The 24829-nt window shown below is 41.5% G+C and overlaps 1 protein-coding gene and 1 long non-coding RNA gene across 2 annotated transcripts in view; one reads left to right on the top strand and one right to left on the bottom strand.

Annotated features, from left to right (window-relative positions):
- The window catches only part of LOC130296735 (uncharacterized), a 38483-nt gene extending 30367 nt beyond the window's left edge, over positions 1-8116 (top strand). Inside the window, exons 2-3 of the long non-coding RNA XR_008849272.1 lie at positions 1650-1824; positions 7977-8116. This is a non-coding gene — a long non-coding RNA (uncharacterized LOC130296735). The remainder of the gene's footprint in view (positions 1-1649; positions 1825-7976) is intronic.
- The window catches only part of OCSTAMP (osteoclast stimulatory transmembrane protein), a 38281-nt gene continuing 14670 nt past the window's right edge, over positions 1219-24829 (bottom strand). Inside the window, exons 2-3 of the mRNA XM_056548599.1 lie at positions 7398-8448; positions 1219-1861 (exon numbers count right to left, since the gene is read on the bottom strand). Coding sequence (XP_056404574.1) covers positions 1538-1861; positions 7398-8448 — 1375 coding nt within the window. The 3' untranslated portion in view covers positions 1219-1537. The remainder of the gene's footprint in view (positions 1862-7397; positions 8449-24829) is intronic.

Raw genomic sequence — 24829 nt, 5'->3', positions numbered from 1 at the left:
TTTTTTTCCAGCGGAGTATCCCTTTATGTACACCAGCAGTCTTCAAACTGTGGCCCTCCAGCTGTTGCAAAACTACAACTCCCAGCATGCCCGGACAGCCAACGGCTGTTCGGGCATGCTGGGAATTGTAATTTTGCAACAGCTGGAGGGCCACAGTTTGAAGACCACTGATGTACACTTTAAAGGAGTAGTCCAGTCCTGAAAAACTTATACTCTATCCTAAGGATAGGGGATAAGTTTCAGATAGCGGGGGGTCCGACTGCAGGGAACCCCCATGATCTCTTGTATGGGGCCCTAGCTCTCCTGTCTGATAGCATGTGTCGACCACCGCACAAAGAGGCGGTCGACACGCCCCCTCAATACAGCGCTACGGCAGAGCCAGAGATTGCCGAAGGCAGCGCTCCGGCTCTGGCATTGAGTTGTATTGGGGGAGCATGTCAGCCGCCGCTTTGTTCTGTGGTCGACACGCCCCCTTTCCATACGGGAGATTGCGGGGGTCCCTGCGGTCCCCTTAGGATAGGGGATACATTTTTCAGAACTGGACTACTCCTTTAAATATATATATTTTTTTGCAGTTTTGTGTACTTTTCTTATAGGGAGCTTTCGCAAAAGTCAATATCATAGTAAGGCAAAGGGAAAATCCTGTTTTGAAGACTGCCAAGTCATTTTATTCCTCATTTTAGTGTGGCCTTTGGCCAGTTTCAGGCAAGCGGAATACGCCACACTTTTGCATCCGTACGGCCACAAGTCCCTGAATACAATCATAGATCTTGAATGATGATGCTTTTAGTTTGGATTTTTGGACCCAAAGGATTTACAGCCACAATACAGACAGAGAAAAATGCAAAAATGTATGCATAGTACAGTGGTCCCTCAAGTTACAATATTAATTGCTTCCAGGACGACCATTGTATGTTGAGACCGGAACTCTATGGAAACCTGGTAATTGGTTCTGAAGCGACCAAAATGTCATCCAAAAATATTAAAAAGTGATGATTAAAGAAAAATAAGTAAATAACTAATATAGATAAAGCAAATCCTTACATATAAAAGTAAGAAAGATCTGCTGGGAGCTGTTAATCACTGTCTATGTTAGTGTTTCCCAAGCAGGGAGCCGCCAGCTGTTGCAAAACTACAACTCCCAGCATGCCCGGACAGCCAAAGGCTGTCCGGGCATGCTGGGAGTTGTAGTTTTGCAAAAGCTGGAGGCACCCTGCTTGGGAAACACTGGTCTATGTAGAGGACAGGAGCTTCTTCGGGATCCTGTACAGTACAGACAATGTCCTAAAAAAGTAACATAGGTACAGGTAAAGTGTACGGAACATGTAATACCTCCCTGTACTATAGGGGGCGCTACCAGACATCAGTCAGTGCATACGTTTCAGTAATACAGGGGCTTTACCAGTGAAATGTACATTCCGATTGGTCACTTCTTCCGGCCATTGACACGTTTCACAGATCTGGACTGTGTGTAGTATTGTATGTTGAGTCTGGTTTCAGCTTACAATGGTCCAGAAAAGACCATTGTATGTTGAAACTATTGTATGTTGAGGCCATTGTAAGTTGAGGGATCACTGTACACTGTTAGGGTTTTTTTTGTTATCTGGTCAAATAAATATAGAATTCTTTCTTCTTCTCTTGCCTGATAGAACATGGCGGAGATCTTGCGGCACAGACGTTGAGCGTACATTTCCAAAAACACCACAGCAAACAAGATGCAATGGATGACAAGAATTGATGCAGTGACAGAGGGATCTGGAGGACTTGCCGACTGTTTACAGTGGTCAGGGAAGAAGAAAATGTTCAGCTGCCGTTCTATTTGATGTGAGTTAATCTCTTGACGAATAAAAATGACAGTAACCTGCAAAAAAAAAAGATGTGATCAATAAAGATTTATTATTATGATAATCAAGCACCAGTGAATACCTGTGAGGACCTGTAGCCAACCCCCAAAAAATTAGATTTCACCATCATTAAAGGGGTACTCCGGTGAAAACCTTTTTTCTTTTAAATCAACTGGTGGCAGAAAGTGAAACATATTTGTATATTACTTCTATTAAAAAATCTTAATCCTTCCAGTACTTATTAGCTGCTGAATGCTACAGAGGTTATTCCTTTCTTTTTGGAACACTGATGACATCACGAGCACAGTGCTCTCTGCTGACATCTCTGTCCATTTTAGCAACCATGCATAGCAGATGTATAGCAGATGTATGCTAAGGGCAGCATGGTGGCTCAGTGGTTAGCACTGCTGCCTTGCAGTGCTGGGGACTTGGGTTTAAATCCCACTAAGGACAACAATAAATAAAGTGTTATTATTATAATAATGTCAGCAGAGAGAACTGTGGTCGTGATGTCATCAGAGAGCATTCCAAAAAGAAAAGAATTTCCTCTGTAGTATTCAGCAGCTAATAAGTACAGGAAGGATTAAGATTTTTCAATAGAAGTAATATACAAATATGTTTAACTTTCTGCCACCAGTTGATTTAAAAGAAAAAAGGTTTTCACCGGAGTACCCCTTTAAATAGATGCCCTTGCAGGAGAAATAAAGTACTGCAAAATTCATATTGATACTGATGGGCTATCTATGTTACAGACTGAAACCCTCTTTGTAGTTGCTCTCTGATATAGCTAAGGATATCTGCAATATTGACAACCTGTTATAAGGTGTATGATCAGGGCACCCTAAGCTATTTAATGATATCTTTTTAGGGATTTAGAATTACTAATGGAAAGAAACTCAAAAACAACCCTTATCCTTAGCCAGATCAGAAAGCAACTACAAAAAAAGGGTTTCAGTCAGGATCGGCGCTACTTTAAGGCAGCTAAGGCAGCTGCCTTAGGGCGCCGAGCCAGGTGGGGTTGAGTAGGGGCCGGAAAAATCTGAGTTCCCTACCACTCACTGGCAATGGGTTTGAATGCTTAAAGGGGTATTCCAGGAAAAAACTTTTTTTTATATTTCAACTGGCTCCAGAAAGTTAAAACAGATTTGAAAATTATTTCTATTAAAAAATCTTAATCCTTTCAGTACTTATGAGCTTCTGAAGTTAAGGTTGTTCTTTTCTGTCTGAGTAATCTCTGATGACACGTGTCTCGGAAAACGCCCAGTTTAGAAGCAAATCCCCATAGCAAACCTCTTCTAAACTGGGCGGTTCCCGAGACACGTGTCATCAGAGATTACTCAGACAGAAAAGAACAACCTAAACTTCAGAAGCTCATATGTACTGAAAGGATTAAGATTTTTTAACAGAAGTAATTTACAAATCTGTTTAACTTTCTGGAGCCAGTTGATATTTAAAAAAAAGTTTTTTCCTGGATAACCCCTTTAACTCCAGGCAGCATTAGGGCAACTGGTGTGGAATGGATTAGTGCTGGCTGGGCTGCTGGGGGTGGCTATGGAGTGGGGAGGGAATGGATACATTTACCTGCGTGCATGCTTCATGCAAGGGACATCGCTGCTGTGCTGCTCTGTGCCTACGCTGTCATGTGACTAGAAGAGCAGATCAGCAGAGATGTTATGGTCTCAACCGGAGAAGACACGAGGAGTCAGTCAGGACTTTCCTTCAGCTCTGGGAAGCAGAGGCCAGATGTGTATGGATGCATTAGGGTGCATGGGAAGGGAGTCACTCTAACCCCTCTGGGAAAATACTTGTATTGGGGCACAGTAAGGTGCCTATAGCAATATACATTACTGTACATCTAGAATGGTAGCATGCATTGTATATTGCTACGGGCACCTTTAGGATGGTGGCATATACTGTATAGAGCTATGAGCACCTCTAGGATGGTAGCATGTACTGTATATTGCTATGGCCCTTAGCAATATACAGTACATGCTACCATCCTAGAGGAGCCTATAACAATATATAGTACATGCTACCCTCCTATAGGTACTGTAGCAATATGCTTCCCTCCTATAGGTACCTATAGCAATATACTACCATCCTATAGGTGCACATAGCAATATACAGTACATGCTATCCTCCTACAGGTACCTATAGAAGCATACTACCCTCCTATATGTAGTTATATTGCTATAGGTACATCTAGGACATTAGTATATTGCTATAGGTACCTCTAATATGGCAGTATTTTGCTATATGTACCTTTAGGACAGTAATATATTGCTACATGTACCTCCAGGATGGTAGTATATTGCTACAGTTACCCCAGCTCTTAGCATCGGCCTTGGTTTCAGTCGATTACATAGAGAGCCCATCAGTATCAATATGAACTTTGCAATACTTTATTTCTCCTGCAGGGGTACTACAGGGAACTGGACACTTATTGCATTATTCCTACACGGCTAATCACTGAAGGTCCATGGTGATCTTATTGTCCAGGATCCCTTCTAACACAAAGGGATTGTCTAAACTCTTAAATAGAACATTTCAACTTTTAGGATTTAAAGGGAACCTGTCAGCTCTGAATCTCTCCCAGAGTTGTGGACATGGTTAGAGAGCACAACAAACAAACTTATTCCCCACCTGTTGCTGATTCCTAAATTTATAAAATCTCTAGTTTTTTTCCTTAACTTAGAGTGTCGAGGAAGTGGTGCAAAGCAGCTTAAAGGGGTACTCCGGTGGAAAACAAATGTTTTCAAATCAACTGGCGCAAGAAAGTTAAACAGATTTGTAAATGACTTCTATTTAATATTCATAATCCTTCCAGTACTTATCAGCTGCTGTATACTAGAGAGGACGTTGTTTAGTTCTTTCCAGTCTGACCACAGTGCTCCCTGCTGACACCTCTGTCCATGTCAGGAACTGTCCAGAGTAGAAGCAAATCCCCATTAAAAACCTATACTGCTCAGAACAGTTCCTGGCAGGAGAGAGCACTGTGGTCAGACTGTAAAGAACTACAAAACTTCCTCTAGAGCATTAAGAAGCTCATAATTACTGGAAGGATTAAGATTTTTAAATAGAAGTAATTTACAAATCTGTTTAACTTACTAGCACCAGTTGATTTGAAAACATTTGTTTTCCACCGGAGTACCCTCTTAAGTGCCGCAGCTAGTCACACCTCCTTTCTCTCCCATCCTTCTTTGCCTTCATTTGATTGATGGCTTGGCTACTAGCACCGAGCCCTGTATTAAAATCCTGCACCATGGATACTAATGTGGTAGAGGGTGTGAGATGCAGGGCAGATGGAATTACCCCGGGGGCAGATAGCATTAACCCCTGGGCTAGGCATGGGGCAATAATGACTCCGACGCCAAGTTACGGACAATGGTAGCTTTACTGAGTGACAGATGGTACAGTCTATACAGTTCAGCCTGGCCCACGGAGGTGACCAGTGACTTCAGAGACCTTACAGGTTTGCTGGGACTTGCAGTAGATTTGGACAATTTTAGTGCAGGCCGCTCTGACTTGACAACAGATGACTGTGACTGACTTGACTTGAGACTGACAATGCTGTGGTTGTAGCTTACTTGTAGACTTGTGGCTGCAGGACGGACTTGAGGCCTCCTATGGACTCCAGACACACTCTAGAACTTGACTGCACTGCAACTCAGCAGAAAAGAGAGAGAAGAGACTCCTCCCAGGGCTTTTATAGGGGAGACTCTGGTGGGGTCCCATAGGTCACCCTTAAGTCACATGGTCACTGATACCTCCTGGGTTACACTCACATGACTGGTGATCACATGTTAACATTTGTTAGTAACACTTTCTATATGCATTATACAGTATAACACATAGCAAACAATATATACATAAGGGGACAGGTGTAAGGGGCCCAGGGGACACTGTAAGGAGGCTGCCTGACAGGGCAGCAAGGGTACGGGGTAAGAACTCTCGTACTTGGCCACCACACTAATAACAGCACACATGCGCTGCTACTAGCATCCACAGAACAAGTACAAGATTTCAATACAGGGTTCGGCAAAGCCAAACCCTGCACATCTGTACATCAATAAAGTGAGGACAAGGGCAGGAGAGGGGGAGAAGATGTGCCCTGCTGCAGCACTAATTGGCACGGCAGCACCTCCTTGACACTTCAGCCTAATGAAATATAGTGATTTTTATAAGATAGGACATGGCAATGATTTTGTACATTGCATTTACACTATATATCTATGTCGGCAACTCTGCAAGGCAATAAGAGCTGACAGGTTCCTTTTAAAGGAAAAAAAAAAAAAAAAAAAGATTCTACTTGAAAAACATTTTTAGGGTTCCAGTGCATCTTAAATAAAAATTTAAGCAAGTTTGAAAATAATCTCTTAGCAAATTTCCTGATATTCGATTTGTGTCCAATTAGAGGAAATCTGTCATCAGATTTGATTCAATTTATACCAATTACAAAAAATTGCCCCAATTGTCCTCTGAATTCAGGTTTTTTATATTTATCCTGTGCAGAGTAGTAGTACCAGTTGGACAGTGTACACGTTGGACAGTGCAGGAGATGTGTAGGGGTAGTAGTTGTAGTAGTAGTAATTAGTAGTAGTAGCAGCAGCAGTAGTACAGTATGAAACATGATGGACAAGTCAGGAGATGTGTGGCTGTGAAGGGGTAGTAGTAGTAGTAGTACCAGTACAGTATGGAATATAATTGACCAGGCAGAAAATCTGTAACTACTACTACAACTGTGTAGGGTCAGTTGTAGTTGTATTAGTAGTACAGGATGGAACATCATGGACAAGGCAGGTGATGTGCAGCTGTGTAGGGTCAGTAGTAGTCATATTAGTAGTAGTACAGTATGGAACTTGATGGACATTGCAGGAGATGTGCGGCTGTATAGGGTAAGTAGTAGTACAGTATGGAACTTGATGGACAGTGCAGGAGATGTGCGGCTGCGTAGGGTAAGTAGTAGTACAGTATGGAACATGATGGACAGTGCAGGAGATGTGCGGCTGCGTAGGGTAAGTAGTAGTACAGTATGGAACATGATGGACAGTGCAGGAGATGTGCGGCTGTGTAGGGTCAGCAGTAGTCGTGGTTTTAGTAGTCACAGTACAGTATGGAACATGATAGACAAGTTATCTGCGGATGTGTAAGACTAGTAGTTGCAGCCAGCATTTTGAAATATTCATCCCAAACAAATCTTAAAAGTTTTGAATTCACTGAATCACCACTTTTTTGGGAGATTCTGAACAGATTAAATTTGTGCCAAATCCATCTCCAGACATTTTTAAAAAGTATACTGCTTTAAATATACATTCAGCTCCTATGCAAACTTAGATGTCTGTGTGGTTACAGACTACAAACAGATCCTGTGAAGTCTGATCCAGCAGTCTATTGAAGGTGCGGCATATCATTGCAAGTACTTTCATCCCAGCTGCTTAAAGATAGCAGACAAGACTTGATGGATCGTGACATCCTTGGCCATAATCTACAAAAGATTATTTATTCCAAGAAGATATATCCCTTAAATTATCCTTTACATTCACCATTACTTACAAATGCATCATAGTGCATATGAAAAGTCACATGCATAGCTGGCAATTTTTCCACCCAGTTGCCAACCTCCATGGCCAACTGGAAGACAATGTGGTCCATGGCTATGATGAGCACAGAAAGTAGAACAAAGCCCACAATGACCAGAAGACGAAACAAGATGGATCCAAGCTCATTTCTTGACATCTTGATTCCTGCTGCCTTTATTAACCCTAGTGAGGAGCCATTATTCAAGTCGGTAATATTATTTTTCTGTGCTATCTCAACTAGTTGTCTTGTAATATACTGGTTGTCAAACTCAATATTGGTTAGATAGTTTCTTAAGTACCAGGTGGCATTAAAGAGAACATACAAGATGAAATAACCAGCAATAACCCTATTTGCCACAAGGGTGAGGTCCTTAAAAACCATTTCCACGGTTTCAAATTCCTTCTTCATGTTATTGGTCACTTCAGATATATGTTGAGAAACCACATCAGTATTTATATCAGCTAAGAGGTTCACCTCCAGAGGAGACTTCACCTGGAGCTTCGCCATCACATCTGTGGTCTCTTTAACCATTTTTCTCAATTCCTCCGTCAGATCTCTGAAGGTGCTGGTGGAGTTTAAGACTGTTTCTGAAGAGTGTTGGGATATGCATTTGATGATTTGGAATATATTCCGGAGGTTACTAAATATATTCGGAAGAACGTTAAGAGCCATGAACATAAAGCAGGTGGATAACAGCAGCCGACGACCTTGTTTGGTTCCTAGGGTTGGGATGATGATGGTCAAGATGCAACGAATTGGGTGGATGAGAACAAGGACAATGCATATAAAGATAGATGTGGTTAGAGCCAAGATGGAGGTAAGAAATGACTGGTACTGTAATGAATGAGATAACCATATGTAAAGGAAAGTTCCAGCTAAGGATGAAAAGACAAAGCACAAAATAAAAAGTAATAGGATTTGCTTCCAATCTTTGGGAACCGGATTAGAATATGCAGATGATAGCTCCCACAACCAGTTTTGTACTCTTAAGAAAATCTTGTAAAAGTCCTGCCAACAGGATGATCTGAAAATAAAAAGGAATATGAATTGGAATGAGAAACATCTAGAAAACCTAGACAGACAAGAAACAAGGGCAAACACACCTTAATAACAGACCATGCAGCTGCTATGGGAACATGAAAAGAGGGGGAATATCCCTGGTTGGTCTCATTCTTTTTGTTTGTGGAAGGAAACCATGCAGGACTCCTGTCCCCATGGACCTGCATTGTCAGCAAACAAAGAAAGAGGGGTATAAACCTATGGGTTATGAAAAGCAAAAGGAAATAAACACCAGAGCTTTGTGTCCTAGGGACAAGATTAGAAGTCATAACAGAAGGCCAATTTTTCTAATGGACCCCCTATTTTCTATTTATCCCATTGCTAGAAAACATACAATATGGTTTAGGTTAAGAAGGCCAATAAGCCATAGTCTAAAATTTTGAGGTTGTGGCTTAGACAAGTCTTGACTTTTGTAAAATTAGTGTCCTCTGGAAGAGCTGTCATCCAAAATATCTGCGCCTCACATCTATGTCAACTAGGAATCTGTGAGTGACATAACATGATCATAATGAAGCATGAAGATCATGTTATAGCCCATATGCTAAACATGAAAGAGGAAATAATATCATTTTTGCAGACCCTTAGAGATCAATGCTGAATGTTTAGTGCATATTTTCAAACTTTCAAAAAGCCAACATTGTACCCACCCTCAGGACAGCCCAGAAACCATCCATTTTGGCTAGCAGGATTGTCTCTTCTCCCTAAATTGGATGTTAACAAGTATATTTGTGGGTCCATGGAGAGCATGTCCCTGTGAGCCTTAGGTATACAAAGGTAGAAGTTAAATTCATGCATTTGTCCCTGGTGGAGGCCCCTCTGCCATATAATAAGACACCAGTACTATAAAATGGAACATGGGAGGTGGCGGCTCTGTTATATATTTTCCATTAAGGCTCAGGAGATACCAGTTATGTACTGACCTGATGACAGGCCAATGAAGCGGAAAAATCTAAAAAGCACCAAGTAAGCCTACTAGAAAATTCCAATTGAGAAGAGGAAGCTTTGTATAGTAAACATCACATGGCGAGGTCTCCACCACAATGATTCATGAGACATTTCTGCACGGTGAGGGTGACGTCTAACAAGATTTTGTAGGTAAATTGCTTTTAGTTCTGCATATTCCACCTATTTATTCTTTTCCCTACCATACTTGCATAATAAGACTTTTCCTTCGTTACTTAGGTATCAACTTATTTTTCATTGCTACTTTTTTCCCATTGACTGTGGCTGGTATTACAACCCTTTTATTGCATAGCCTTTTTTTTGTTTTGTTTTTTTGCTCTTTATCATACAGACAAATAAACAATTAAAAACCCCAAATGGTACTAGTAGGAATGGTACCAGCAAAAACTACAGCTCCCCCTGCGAGAAGCAAAATCCCACACAGCTTCGTAGGTGGGGAAATAAACGTTATAGGGATCATATGGTAATGGAACAATTTTTATATATGTTTTAGAAGTAATAAAACACAAGAGATTTTAGCCAAAAATGGCAGAATTGCATTTTATTCCATTCCACCCCGCAAAAAATTTTTTGTTTACAATACATTATAAGCCAAACTAGAGGGTGATGAATACATTGAATTTTAAAAAAAAATTCCCAAAAAACAGATTTGTCCAAATCCAATTTGTTTATGATTCAGGAGCAAGGACTCAGGGATTGTGAACAGGAGCAAGGACTCCTGTCTCAAACTGTCTGTTCTTAAATTGTCGAAAACTCTTCTTTAGTGTATAAGTACTCTCTATGTGTTCTGGTCTGTCTGATGCGCCAGACCACCCTCCTTCTCACCTGACCACGTCAATACCCATCGAATCAAATTCTCCAGTAACAGCATTTGGAAGGTTTACTCATCTTTAGTGCTATTAAAAAGTACAAATTGCCCTGCAAAAAATAATCTCTAATACAGCTCTATCGATGGAAAAAATTCAAATGTTACAGCTCTGGGAAGGTGAGGAAAAAAACACGAAAATGCCATTGAGAATGGATTTAAAGGGGTTAATGATATTGTTGTGTTTCCAGATAACACAGTCCTGAGTAAAGCAACAGATAGCACGTCACGTTGTGCTAAACAACAATCTCGCTATACCCGTATGTAGAAAAATAAGCTTGTATGCCAGGGGGAACTTTTCTCCTTTTACAGTAAATAATGAGGACTTCTGTTGCTTCTAAAAATGTTAACCACATGTTAGACTTGTAATCGGATTTTCACTTCCGCTTGTGTATTTTTCTTGGAAGTCGAGGGCATCTTTGTCTTTTATGTAATTGCGGAGGCTTTTTCTGCTTAATGTATTATAGAATTCTTCATCTTTCTTTGTATCACAGAATAAAGCCGGGTTTTAAATGCAGGAAATGCATTTGACAAAAAGCATCGAAAACATCCTAGCATATATTTAGGCTCCTGTGTTTTTCCATGTATGTGGGTTAGTAAATTGAGATATTTTATTGCAAAAAATAAAATAAGTAAACCCTTTCTGCACTTATTACAAAAAAATGTTAAAACATCCTAGAATATATTCAGATTCCAGTGTTTTGCCATGTACAAGGTGAAGTAGATTGATATCACTCCAATTGCCAAAAAGGTAAGTGGTGAACCCATTTGGAAATAACCAGGATTTCTGAATTGATTGCTAAACTATTAAAGGAAAACTGTCATCCTGTTCACCTACACAAACCCAATACACCAGGTTATAGTGTGGGTGAACAGGAGACCGACGAGGGCTCTCTGACTAATATACAGTACAGACCAAAAGTTTGGACACACCTTCTCATTCAGAGTTTTCTTTATTTTCAGGACTATGAAAATTGTAGATTCACACTGAAGGCATCAAAACTATGAATTAACACATGTGGAATTATATACATTACAAAAAAGTGTGAAAATATGTCATATTCTCGGTTCTAGCCACCTTTTGCTTTGATTACAGCTTTGCACACTCTTGGCATTCTCTTGATGAGTTTTAAGAGGTAGTCACCTGAAATGGTCTTCCAACAGTCTTGAAGGAGTTCCCAGAGATGCTTAGGACTTGTTGGGCCTTTTTGCCTTCACTCTGCGGTCCATCTCACCCCAAACCATCTCGATTGGGTTCAGATCCGGTGACTGTGGAGGCCAGGTCATCTGGCGCAGCACCCCATCACTCTCCTTCTTTGTCAAATAGCCCTTACACAGCCTGGAGGTGTGCTTGGGGTCATTGTCCTGTTGAAAAATAAATGATGGTCCAACTAAACGCAAACCGGATGGAATAGCATGCCGCTGCAAGATGCTGTGGTAGCCATGCTGGTTCAGTATGCCTTCAATTTTAAATAAATCCCCAACAGTGTCACCAGCAAAGCACCCCCGCACCACCACACCTCCTCCTCCACACCAGCACACCTGTGAAGAGAAAACCATTTCAGGTGACTACTTCTTGAATCTCAACAAGAGAATGCCAAGAGTGTGCAAAGCAGTAATCAAAGCAAAAGATGGCTAAAGGAACCTAGAATATGACATTTGCACTTGTTTCACACTTTTTTGTTATGTATATAATTCCACATGTATTAATTCATAGTTTTGATGCCTTCAATGTGAATCTACAATTTTCATAGTCATGAAAATAAAGAAAACTCTGAATGAGAAGGTGTGTCCAAACTTTTGGTCTGTACTGTACATACTTTCTGTCTGGTGCCCGGTCCCTCTGAAGATCCTCTTTTATCTTCACTAAATTGTGTGCTGAAGAAGAGCACACCGGCTGGTCAGGTGAGCGCTTGTGCCTACTGAGTGCTCACGTGACCAGCGACCATGAATACTCAAATTCAGCTGGCGGGCAACATCGGTCTCCTGTTCACCCACACTATAACCCGGTGTTGGGTTTAGTGTGGGTGAACAGGATGACCATTTTCCTTTAACACACAATCATTTGTACTGTTTATGTCTTTTATTGAAAACTTAGCGTAAACATCCGCAGTGCAGGGAGAAAAGGTAAGTAAACCCTTTGGAAATACTTAAATGTTTTACATTGATAACTAATATAATGTAATGCCAGGGTACTGCTCATTCGCTCCATGTGGACCTGTCTGTGCTTCCTCCTGCTGCTATGCTCGTGCTGCTGCTCCTTACTCTTGCACCCACTCCTTTACTGCCTCTCGAAGGGCCAACAATACACCAAAATCTTTCATTAATTACTATCAGTCACCTGGTGTCTGAGGCTGCTTTACCTATTTTAACCTGCCTATGCAATAGGTTCCAGTCTGCTAGTTTTCTGTGCTCATCTGTTTACTGATCCATTACTAATCCTGACATTACTATCCTACTCACTGGAGGATCCAGAGTCTAGTCTCGGGAGGGGCCCTTTTAGAGTATTGTGCAATGGTCAACATGCCCCCTCCCACAGACTAGGTAGGCAGCATAGTTCTCCCACAGTAGGTAGGCAGCATAGTTCTCCCACAGAAGGTAGGCAGCATAGTTCCCCCACAGTAGGTAGGCAGCATATTTCCCCCACAATAGGTAGGCAGCATAGTTCCCCCACACTAGGTAGGCAGCATAGTTCCCCCACATTAGGTTGTCAGCATAGTTCCCCCCACATTCGGTTGTCAGCATAGTTCCCCCCACATTAAGTTGTCAGCAAAGTTCCCCCACATTAGGTTGTCAGCATAGTTCCCCCACATTAGGTTGGCAGTACAGTTCCCCCACATTAGGTTGGCAGCATAGTTCCCCCACATTAGGTTGGCAGTATAGTTCCTCCACATTAGGTTGGCAGTATGGCTCCCCCACATTAGGTTGGCAGTATAGTTCCCCCCACATTAGGTTGGCAGTATAGTTCCCCCCACATTAGGTTAGCAGTATAGTTCCCCCCACAAACTTGAAAAATACTGTGAAGTTTATTAACCCATTTTTCAATGTTTCCACCGCCAACTGCGGTCTTTCTCAAGAAACATGCTTGAAACATAAATGAATAAGCTTCACAGTATTTTTCAGTAATCCTGGAGTGCTGCTGGAACTTTGCTCTTGCACAGTATTACTACTGCTCGTGATCTGGGCTTATATCCAACGTGTACCCATTATCATCATCTTTGAGGTTGTGCTGCTTTAAACTTTCTATTTTTCTAGATAGATAAAAAGGAGATAGGTAGATATATAGATCGGTTCATAGAAGACCAATATATGGAGGGTTAATCCAGATAATTCACCACAAGATCTCCGCAGTGATCCACTAATTCCCTATTTTCCCATATATTAAAAACATATAACTTTATTGATTTATAATAATCCACACCAATTGAAAGATTAAAAATTCAGAGTGTCTCTCTTCCCATATGTATCAATATCCAATGAGTACCACTGTACCACAATCAATTGTAATTCTGTATGCACCTGCAGTGTGACATACAGATAGGGAAGGACACCACAAGAATTAAAATCAGTTTACAGCCCCCTCGACATGTTTCGCCATTGGACACGGCTTTGTCAAGAGGTTGTAGGGCTATGAACAAAAAACGCCACTACAGGGGTTTTTATAACCTCCTATCATGACCTCATCATAGAGGAAGTGCCTGATGCTGATTGGTGGAAAGTCCGTTCCACCGATCATCTGAAGTTTCCATTGATTGATGGCTGTACCGTCCTATCCTAGTAACAATATTCACACCAACCACCTTTATTGTGTACCTATCGTCATGACAACCAAGTCACCTGATATGTGACGTGCCTGCGCCGTCATGACATCCGAATCACATGATGTGATGACGTGCCTGCGCCATGGCCTCTGCGCCGGCACTTAGCTGCTATATCCACTATCTGCGCGATAACCCCTGCGCTATTACTTGGACCAAAATGCTGTCTTCATTCATGGTACGGCGCATGCGTGGATGCTTCTGTCGCGCCGCTGTGAGTATCTCATGGACGGTTGCGCAGTGTAACCTGCGCAAACACTTAGTTTTATTTCGATTCTCCCAATATTGTCCATGTACAGTATTCTTATATTAAGTTTTATTCTCCCAGCATTATCCACATATAGCATTCTTACTAGACCAATTCTCACAGGAATTTGGGGTAATTAATTTCAGAAAGAAAAAAAGGCCCTCCCCATTACACCTTTCCCTTCAGTTACATACAGAAGGGGGAAGAATATCCGTGAACATTTGGTTCACAGTTTATTCTATGAAAAACCTGAAAAGACCTGGCTCCAGTCCACTATAAAAGGATCCCACTCATGTGGGAATTGTTCATTTTGTGGTTTTATGCCGAGAATGAAGGAGTTTGTCAATCCAGTGGACAACAGAAAATATGTTATTAGAGACTTCATCAATTGCCGGACTACAGGAGTGGTGTATATCGCCCAGTGTGGATGTACTAAATTATATGTGGGTAAAACCACACAGGAACTCAGGAGACGCATTTCACAGCACTTGAGTACCATCCGCACTGGAGTAGACACACCATTGGCAAGACATGTTAGGGAAATCCATGGAGGAGACATGCGAACCCTCAAATTTTGGGGATTAATCAAGATGACTTTGGGCCCGAGGAGAGGGAATCTGGATAGAAAACTGCTTCGTGAGGAGGCAAGATGGATACAAAGATTAAAAACCTTAAGTCCCAGTGGCTTGAATGAAGGTTTTACCTTCTCAGCCTTTATTTAATAATTAGACCTGCCGTTATTAATTATGATTACAACTATTATTATTACAACCCTGAACCACACAAGTCCATTGACCAAGTTTAGGAAGTGCCTGTTAGATGTCTTCTTTAGCTTCCCTATACAAGGGATGAGGTGATAATGCACTAATCCAACCATCAATAAGGCATTGGAGATGAGAGATACAATTATGATATATCAAGTGGCTATGATTGATCATTTATAATAATCATGTTATTGGAACAATTATAATATACTACCACCCGAGTAATCTAAATGATAGTGATGGAAAAATAATCCCCCCCCCCTTTTTTTTCTTTCTGAAATTAATTACCCCAAATTCCTGTGAGAATTGGTCTAGTAAGAATGCTATATGTGGATAATGCTGGGAGAATAAAACTTAATGTAAGAATACTGTACATGGACAATATTGGGAGAATCGAAATAAAACTAAGTGTTTGCGCAGGTTACACTGCGCAACCGTCCATGAGATACTCACAGCGGCGCGACAGAAGCATCCACGCATGCGCCGTACCATGAATGAAGACAGCATTTCGGTCCAAGTAATAGCGCAGGGGTTATCGCGCAGATAGTGGATATAGCAGCTAAGTGCCGGCGCAGAGGCCATGGCGCAGGCACGTCATCACATCATGTGATTCGGATGTCATGATGGCGCAGGCACGTCACATATCAGGTGACTTGGTTGTCATGACGATAGGTACACAATAAAGGTGGTTGGTGTGAATATTGTTACTAGGATGGGACGGTACAGCCATCAATCAATGGAAACTTCAGATGATCGGTGGAATGGACTTTCCACCAATCAGCATCAGGCACTTCCTCTATGATGAGGTCATGATAGGAGGTTATAAAAACCCCTGTAGTGGCGTTTTTTGTTCATAGCCCTACAACCTCTTGACAAAGCCGTGTCCAACGGCGAAACATGTCGAGGGGGGCTGTAAACTGATTTTAATTCTTGTGGTGTCCTTCCCTATCTGTATGTCACACTGCAGGTGCATACAGAATTACAATTGATTGTGGTACAGTGGTACTCATTGGATATTGATACATATGGGAAGAGAGACACTCTGAATTTTTAATCTTTCAATTGGTGTGGATTATTATAAATCAATAAAGTTATATGTTTTTAATATATGGGAAAATAGGGAATTAGTGGATCACTGCGGTGATCTTGTGGTGAATTATCTAGATATATAGATCGATTGAAAGGAGATAGATAGAGATAGTGTTGTAAACCACCTAGCATATTCTTCAGTTCCCTGTGGTTTTGCGGTGTACAAAGGTTAGTAGATCTTACAATGAGGAGGAAATGACATTCTGTGGTTGAACCACTACAGGAAATGAGTAGCAATCAGCTGCCTCAGCAGTTATAGTTAGTAGAGACGTAAAATGTGTATCTATGGTAAATTTAATGTACATAAGTAAAGTCTTGGATCTTGTATTGCTAAAATTTCATTGCTGCTTCTTTCTACAAACCAAGTCCATGAGCTTATCAGATTAAATAAGTATTCCGTTTATGGTTCACTATGCCTCACTGTACATCGTACAGTACTGAGTCACCAGAAGTGAATCCCCAAAAAATTAAAATTTTCTATATTGATTCTCTCATCTCTGTTTCTACTTTTGCACAATAAATAAAAATAAGTGATGTGATAATTTTTTAGCTTGGAACTCAGGTGGCAGACCAAGGACCCAATGCGTCAGGAGCCCTTTACCTTTGTGAAAGCACTTAGATGCCATAGGCAGTGATGACTGTGGCATCTAAGGAGTTAAATGCTTCCTCTGGTTCCAAAAATTAGAGCGGGTTGATGGCTGTTTTAGGCACATATGTATATAGCTATAAAAATTGATTGATATATAGATAGATTTTGCAAATGCAGCAAAAGTAAAAGATATGTAATTTCAGTAACCCAAACTTGAAATTTGGTGCAAAAACAATGGTACGAATAAACACCTTTATTGTTGCACCAAAAATTTGTTGCACCAAAACCAATGTAAAATAATTTTTTTCTAGATAGATACCAGATAGATAGATAGATAGACAAGTGGATAGTTGTAAGCAGGGCTGGGACAGGGTCTATAAAGCTATCATTTTACAAACATCAATATAACCAATAATACACTTACTATATAGTGTTTTTACATAGGTGACTGTATCATCTAAATAAACTCAATTGTGAATTACATTAAGGACGAAGGTTGCGATGACACCTGTACAGTGAAAAGGGGTCCCTCTTTCTGTACAACAGCTCTGTAAGCTGCACAGTTCATCCGCTACCAATGATTGACAGCTTCCAGTCAATACTGTGCATAGACAGATTGGCAGCCATCCCTTTGATCACATGACATGCTAACATTACTTGACACATACGCTGTGAATCTGTGTGATGATGAATGCATGCACATGTAATATAAAAAGGGTGGGGCTCCAACCATGTATTATGTCATTCACGGGTGCAAAAACCAGTGTTTTTTTAACAATAATTATGCACAACACAAGAGCAGAAAGAAACTATAACAAGGTGCACATCACAATGTAATTAGATGAATAGCATAAAGTTTATTGGGACAATAAGCATGGAAAACACAAAAAAAAGGAAAATTGTAAAAACATTTAAAAGGGCTCACATAAGAGCACTCTACAAACAAAGGGGGCAAAACGCTTACCCTCCAGGTGCACATATAAATATGCGCAAGATATGAAAATACAACAGAAGCATCAACATATAAGTCACATCACAAATGAGAAACCTGGAATGCAGGTGTATAAAAAGTGATACCCTATAAATAAAGTGATGCAAAAGATATAATTACCAATGCAGAGCCATATACCACAAGCACTGACCCCAACGTACGTTTCGCGCCAGTGCGCTTCGTCAGGGGGCACGCCCCCTGACGAAGCGCACTGGTGCAAAACGTACGTTGGGGTGAGTGCTTGTGGTATATGGCTCTGCATTGGTAATTATATCTTGTAATCTTTTGCATCACTTTATTTATAGGGCATCACTTTTTATACACCTGCATTCCAGGTTTCTCATTTGTGATGTGACTTATATGTTGATGCTTCTGTTGTATTTTCATATCTTGTCTATACCACTTGCTATCCATCCAGCCCTGTGCTTTGTGCTTATTCTCTATTGCTTTTTAATGTTTTTTTTATATAAAATTGTCAATAAAGTTTACATATTTTCATGATCTTTGTGTTGCTGTTATAGCTTTTTGGTGATATATTATATTAATGACCAGCAACCAGTGTCCTTTTACCATGTATTGGTACTACTTTGGTGTCAATATAAATATGTGCGCACATGACACACAGGTAACGTCATCAGGGGGCTGGCTTCACACAACAGACCAAGCAGCAAAGCCCCATTTCAGCACTTGACTTGTAATGTATTGTCCCAGGCCGCACAGCAAGCTGGGAAAGGTCCGAGACAACACTCCTTTTGTAGGCTGCAAAAAAATGAACTTCCGTGGAAAAGAAAGACAAAGAAATTCAATGCCAGCCACCAAACACAGGTAAGTGAAGTATATTAGTAACTAGACTAACTTTGCTGCCCATTTCACATTTAAAGAACCAAAACTCTCAGAATACCCTTTTAACTTCACCTTAGTGCATCTAAACTCTCCATACTTGTAGCTTCTGCCCCCTGAAACCTGAGCAATCAGGTCCAATATGTAGGGGCCTGGGCTGTTTTCAATAATTTATTATTGTATGTGTAAATCAAGTTATTTTCCCCACCATTCGCCTGTGCATATGTCTTGAGCCAAATGTTTTAACCACTTAAGGACGCAGGGCGTACAGGTACTACCTGCATTTATCCGGTCCCCGCCGCTCGCCGGGCGAGGACCGGACCGGGATGCCTGCTGAAATCATTCAGCAGGCATCCCTGCACATCGCCAAGGGGGGTCCTGATACCTCCCCCATGTCGGCGATTGACGGTCAATTCAGACAGCCAATATACGGCAATTCCGTGTCATACTGGTCTCTGGTGACCCAGAAAATAAGGGGGATCAGGGTTGTCCAAGACACCCATGATCCCCCTGAAGGGATAGGAGTGAGATGACAGGGGTGCCACCCCTCCTATCCCTGCTATTGGTCGATCAGAAGTGACTGACCAACAGCAGATTGAGGGCGGGAGGGGTTAAAGTTCGGTCCTCCCACTCTGCCCACCCACTGTAGTCTGGGCAGAATGGAGGAACCTGCGGTGACCGAGGCCGGAGGTCACTTACCAGCGGCGGGAAGCGATCGACAGCGGGCGGCGCTGAAGTGCAGCTCCCTGGTGCGGTGATCCTACGGAAGCAACATTTGAAGGGCTACAGTTTGGAGACCAATATACAGTGGTCTCTGAACTGTAGCCCTCCAGATGTTGCAAAACTAAAACTCCAAGCATGCCCAGACAGCTGTTTGCTGTTTGGGCATGCTGGGATTTGTAGTTTTGCAACATCTGGAGGGCCACAGTTTGGAGATCACTGTGCGGTGGTTTCTAAACCGTGGCCCTATAAATTTTGCAAAACTACAACTCCTGGCATGCACAAACATGGCTGTGAGTTGTAGTTGCGTACCTCCAGCTGTTGTATAACAACAGCTCCCAGTATGCCCTTCGGCATTCAGTAAATGCTGGGAGTTGTAGTTTTGCAACAGCTGGAGGCACACTGGTTGGAAAATACAGAGTTAGGTAACAGAACCTATCTGAAGGTTTTCCAACCAGTGTGCCTCCAGCTGTTGCTAAACTACAACTCCCAGCATGCACGGTCTTTCAGTACATGCTGGGAGTTTTAGTTTTGAAACAACTGGAGGTTTGCGCCCCCCCCCCCCCCCCATGTGAAATTACAGGGTATATTCACACAGCCGGGTTTACAGTGAATTTCCTGCTCCAAGTTTGAGCTGCGGCAAATTATCCGCCACAGCGCAAACTCCTATCGGGAAACTCACTGTAAACCCCCGCCAGTGCAAATGTACCCTAAAAACACTACAACAACTACACTACACTAACACATAATAAAGGGTAAAATACTACATATACACCCCCTTACACTGTCCCCCCAATAAAAATAAAAAACACATCGTACGGCAGAGTTTCCAAAACGGAGCCTCCAGCTGTTGCAAAACAACAACTCCCAGCATTTCCGGACAGCCACTGACTGTGCAGGCATGCTGGAAGTTTAGCAACAGCTGGAGGCACCCTGTTTGTGAATCACTGGCGTACAATACCCCTATGTCCACCCCTATACAATCACTAATTTATTCCTCAAATGCGCATGGCGCTCTCTCACTTCGGAGTCCTGTCGTATTTCAAGGAAACAGTTTAGGGCCACATATGGGGTATTTTCGTACTCGGGAGCAATTACACTACAAATTTTGGGGGGCTTTTTCTCCTTTTACCCCTTATGAAAAGGAAAAGTTGGGGTCTACACCAGCCTGTTAGTGTAAAAAAAAAAGAAAAATTACACTAACATGCTGGTGTTGGCCCATACTTTTTATTTTCACAAGAGGTAAAAGGAAAAAAGACCCCCAAAATGTATTACGCAATTTCTCCTGAGTACGGAAATACCCCATATGTGGGCGTAAAATGATCTGCGGACGCACAACAAGGCTCAGGAGTGACAGCGCACTATGTACATTTGAGGACTAAATTGGTGATAGGGGTGGCTGATTTTACAATGGTTCTGACATAAACACAAAAAAATAAATACCCACGTGTGACCCCATTTTGGAAACCACACCTCTCAGGGAACGTAACAAGGGGTATAGTGAGCCTTAACATCCCACAGGTGTTTGACGAATTTGTTAAAATCAGATGGGAAAATGAAAAAATAAAATAAATGAAAAAAAATAATGAAAAAAAAAAAAGTAAAATGCTGGTGTTACCCCACATTTTTCATTTTCACAAGGGAAAATAGGAAAAAAAGCCCCCCAAAGTTTGTAACACCATGTCTTCTGAGTAAGAAAATACCCCATATGTGTATGTAAAGTTCTCTGCAGATGAACTACAATGCTCAGAAGAGAAGGAGCGCCATTGGGCTTTTGGAGATAAATTTTGTCCGGAATTGAAGGCCACGTGTGTTTACAATGCCCCCATAGTACCAGAAAAACTTACCCCCCCCCCCCCCCCCGACAGACACACACACACATGTGACCCCATTTTGGAAACTACACCCCTCATGGAATGTAATAAGGGGTACAGTGAGCATTTACGCCCCACAGGTGTCTGGCAGATTTTTGGAACAATGGTCCATGAAAATGAAAAATGTAATTTTTCATTTGCACAGCCCACTGTTCCAAAGATCTGTCAAATGCCAGTGGGGTGTAAATACTCACTGCACCCCATATTAAATTCTGTGAGGGGTGTAGCTCCCAAAATGGGTTCACATGTGGGGGGATCCACTGTCCTGGCACCACCAGGGGCTTTGTAAACGCACATGGCCTCAGACTTCTATTCCAACCAGATTCTCTCTCCAAAAGCTCAATGACGCTCATTCTCTTCTGAGCATTGTAGTTCGCCTGCAAAGCACTTTACATCCACACATGGAGTGTTTCCATACTCAGAAGAAATGGGTTAAAAATTTTGGGGGGCATTTTCTCCTATTAACCCTTGTAAAAAAGTAAAATTTGGGGGAAAAAACTGCATTTTTGTGAGAATTTTTTTTTCATTTACACATCTGACTTTAACGAAAAGTTGTCAAACACCTGTAGGCTGTTAAGGCTCACTGTACCCCTTGCTATGTTCCTTTAGGGGTGTAGTTTCCAAAATAGTGTGCCATGTGGGTTTATTTTTTTATTTATTTTTTTGTTTCTGCTGTTTTGGTACCATAGGGGCTTCCTAAATGCGACATGCCCCCCAAAAAACCATTTCAGAAAAACTCACTCTCCAAAATCCCATTGTCGCTCCTTCCCTTCTGAACCCTCTACTGCGCCCGCCGAACACTTGACATACACATATGAGATCTTTCCTTACTCGAGAGAAATTGGGTTACAAATTTTCTCCTTTTACCCCTTGTAAAAATTCAAAAACTGGGTCTACAAGAACATGAGAGTGTAAAAAACTAAGATTTTGAATTCTCTCCTTCACTTTGCTGCTATTCCTGTGAAACACCTAAAGGGTTAACACACTTTCTGAATGTCATTTTGAATACTTTGAGGGGCGCAGTTTTTATAATGGAGCCATTTTTGGGGTATTTCTAATATGAAAGCCCCTCAATCCACTTCAAAACTGAACTGGTCCCTAATAAATTCCGATTTAGAAAATTTTGTGGAAAATTGCTGCTGAACTTTGAAGCCCTCTGATGTCTTCCAAAAGTTAAAACATGTCAACTTTATGATGCAAATATAAAGTAGACATATTGTATATGTGAATCAATATATAATTTATTTGGGATGTACATTTTCCTTGTAAGCAGAGAGTTTCAAAGTTGAAAAAATGCTAAATTTTCAAAATTTTCATAAAATTTTGGAATTTTTCACAAGAAATTATGCAAATATCGATGAAAATTTACCACTATCATAAAGTAGAATATGAAAAACAATCTTGGGAATCAGAATGAAAAGTAAAAGCATCCCAGAGTTATTAATGCTTAAAGGGACAGTGGTCAGATGTACAAAAAAGAGTCCTTAAGGGGTTAAAAAGGCACACATTCTTCATAAATAACTAATAGATAGATAAATAGATGGATTGATAGATAGATAGGAGATAGATAGATAAATAAATAGATAGATGATAGATAGATAGATAGATAGATAGATAGATAGATTGCACAAAAATACATATAAAAGAAATACATAGATAAATAGATATTTTTATATTAATTGCTATTTAAAGTCAGAATAATTACCTCTTATAAGAAGTATTTTGTAAATTCATTCTATAGGTTCAGATGACCGGTCAGAGCTGGATGATATTACACACTATTTTGCCACAATCATCTGACACTGAGAAGTCAGGACACTGCTGATGTTCACACCCTCGCATCTGATGTGGGTTTTTTTTTTTTTCTTTTTTTGGAATTTCCTTTTTTCTACTTGGATCTGTCAGACACTTGACAGCAGACAGATAAGTGTCATTAGATAGATGGATGGATAGATCGATAGATAGATAGATAGAGATAGATAGATAGATAGATAGATAGATAGATAGATACAAGAGAGAGAGATATACATGAGATAGATAGATAGATATGAGATAGATAGATAGATAGATAGATAGATATGAGATAGATAGATATGAGATAGATAGATAGATATGAGATAGACTAGGTAGATATGATAGATAGATAGTTATGTGATCAGTGTTTCCCAACCAGATTGACTCCATCTGTTGCAAAACTACAACTCCCAACATGCCCGGACAGCCAAAGGCTGTCCGGGCATATTGGGAGTTGTAGTTTTGCAACAGCTGGAGGCACCCTGGTTGAGAAACAATGAGATAGATAGATAGAGATGAGATATATATATGAGAGAGATATATTGATATGAGATAGATAGAAGATACAGTATATAGATAGAATAGATAGATATGAGATAGATAGAAGATACAGTATATCGATAGATAGAATTGATAGATATGAAATAGATAGATAGATATGAGAGAGATAGATAGATATGAGATACCGTATTTATCGGCATATAACACGCACTTTTAAAACTTAAATTTAAGGCAAAAAGCCTGCCTGCGTGTTATACGCCGATAAATCTTCTGGTCACTGATTTAAAGCAGCCGCAGCAGCAGCTGCTTGTTAAGTATTAGCAGCACGGCCGTGGCCACTTTAAATCAGTGACCAGCGGCGTCTCCTCCGCGCTCTGGAAAACATTCACATATTTTCTCCTGCACTATCCACAGGTACTGGTGGATAGTGCGGGAGACGCTGATTAAAATGAGCCCTACCTTGGTCAGATCTGCGCTACCTTTTAATCAGCGTCTCCCGCACTATCCACCAGTATCTGTGTATAGTGCAGGAGAACCTCCCCCCTCCCTCATCATTCCCCCTTTCCAGCTTTTTATAGTTTGTTTATTTTCCTTACCTGTCTGCACTTCGGCAGGTCAGGTCAGGCGGCGCGTATTGCGGGGTCAGTGAAGCAGATGAGTGACGTCCTCTGCCGGCTTCTCTTCGTGGCTTTAGGACATCACTTTTCATTTTCTGTAGTCGCCGCCGAAAAGTAAGATCCCTGATGCCGCGCAAGGAGCAGGGAGAGGACGTCACTCATCTACTTCACTGACCCCGCAAGACAGCCGGAGCACAGCCAGGTAAGGAAAGGGGAAGAGTGATCTTCAACCTGCAGACGTCCAGATGTTGCAAAACTACAACGCCCAGCATGCCCAGACAGCAGTTGGCTGTCCGGGCACGCTGGGAGTTGTAGTTTTGCAACATCTGGAGGTCCGCAGGTTGAAGACCACTCATAGGAGGAACATGATGGGGGGATGATGAGACAGGGGGAAATGATGAGGGGTGGAGGAATGATGGGGGGATGATGAGACAGGTTGGGGGGGATGATGAGGGGGCGAATGATGAGGGGGGAATGATGGGGACATAATGAGACAGGGTGGAAGGGATGATGAGGGGGGAATGATGGGGGACATGAGACAGGGTGGGGGGATGATGATGGGGGACATGAGACAGGGTGGGGGATAATGATGGGGGACATGAGACAGGGTAAGGGGATGATGAGGGGGGAATGATGGGGACATGAGACAGGGTGGGGGGATGATGAGGGGGGAA

Source organism: Hyla sarda, chromosome 12 (assembly GCF_029499605.1).
Source record: "Hyla sarda isolate aHylSar1 chromosome 12, aHylSar1.hap1, whole genome shotgun sequence".
Taxonomy (NCBI): domain Eukaryota; kingdom Metazoa; phylum Chordata; class Amphibia; order Anura; family Hylidae; genus Hyla; species Hyla sarda.
This window is presented reverse-complemented; position numbering and strand designations above follow the sequence as displayed.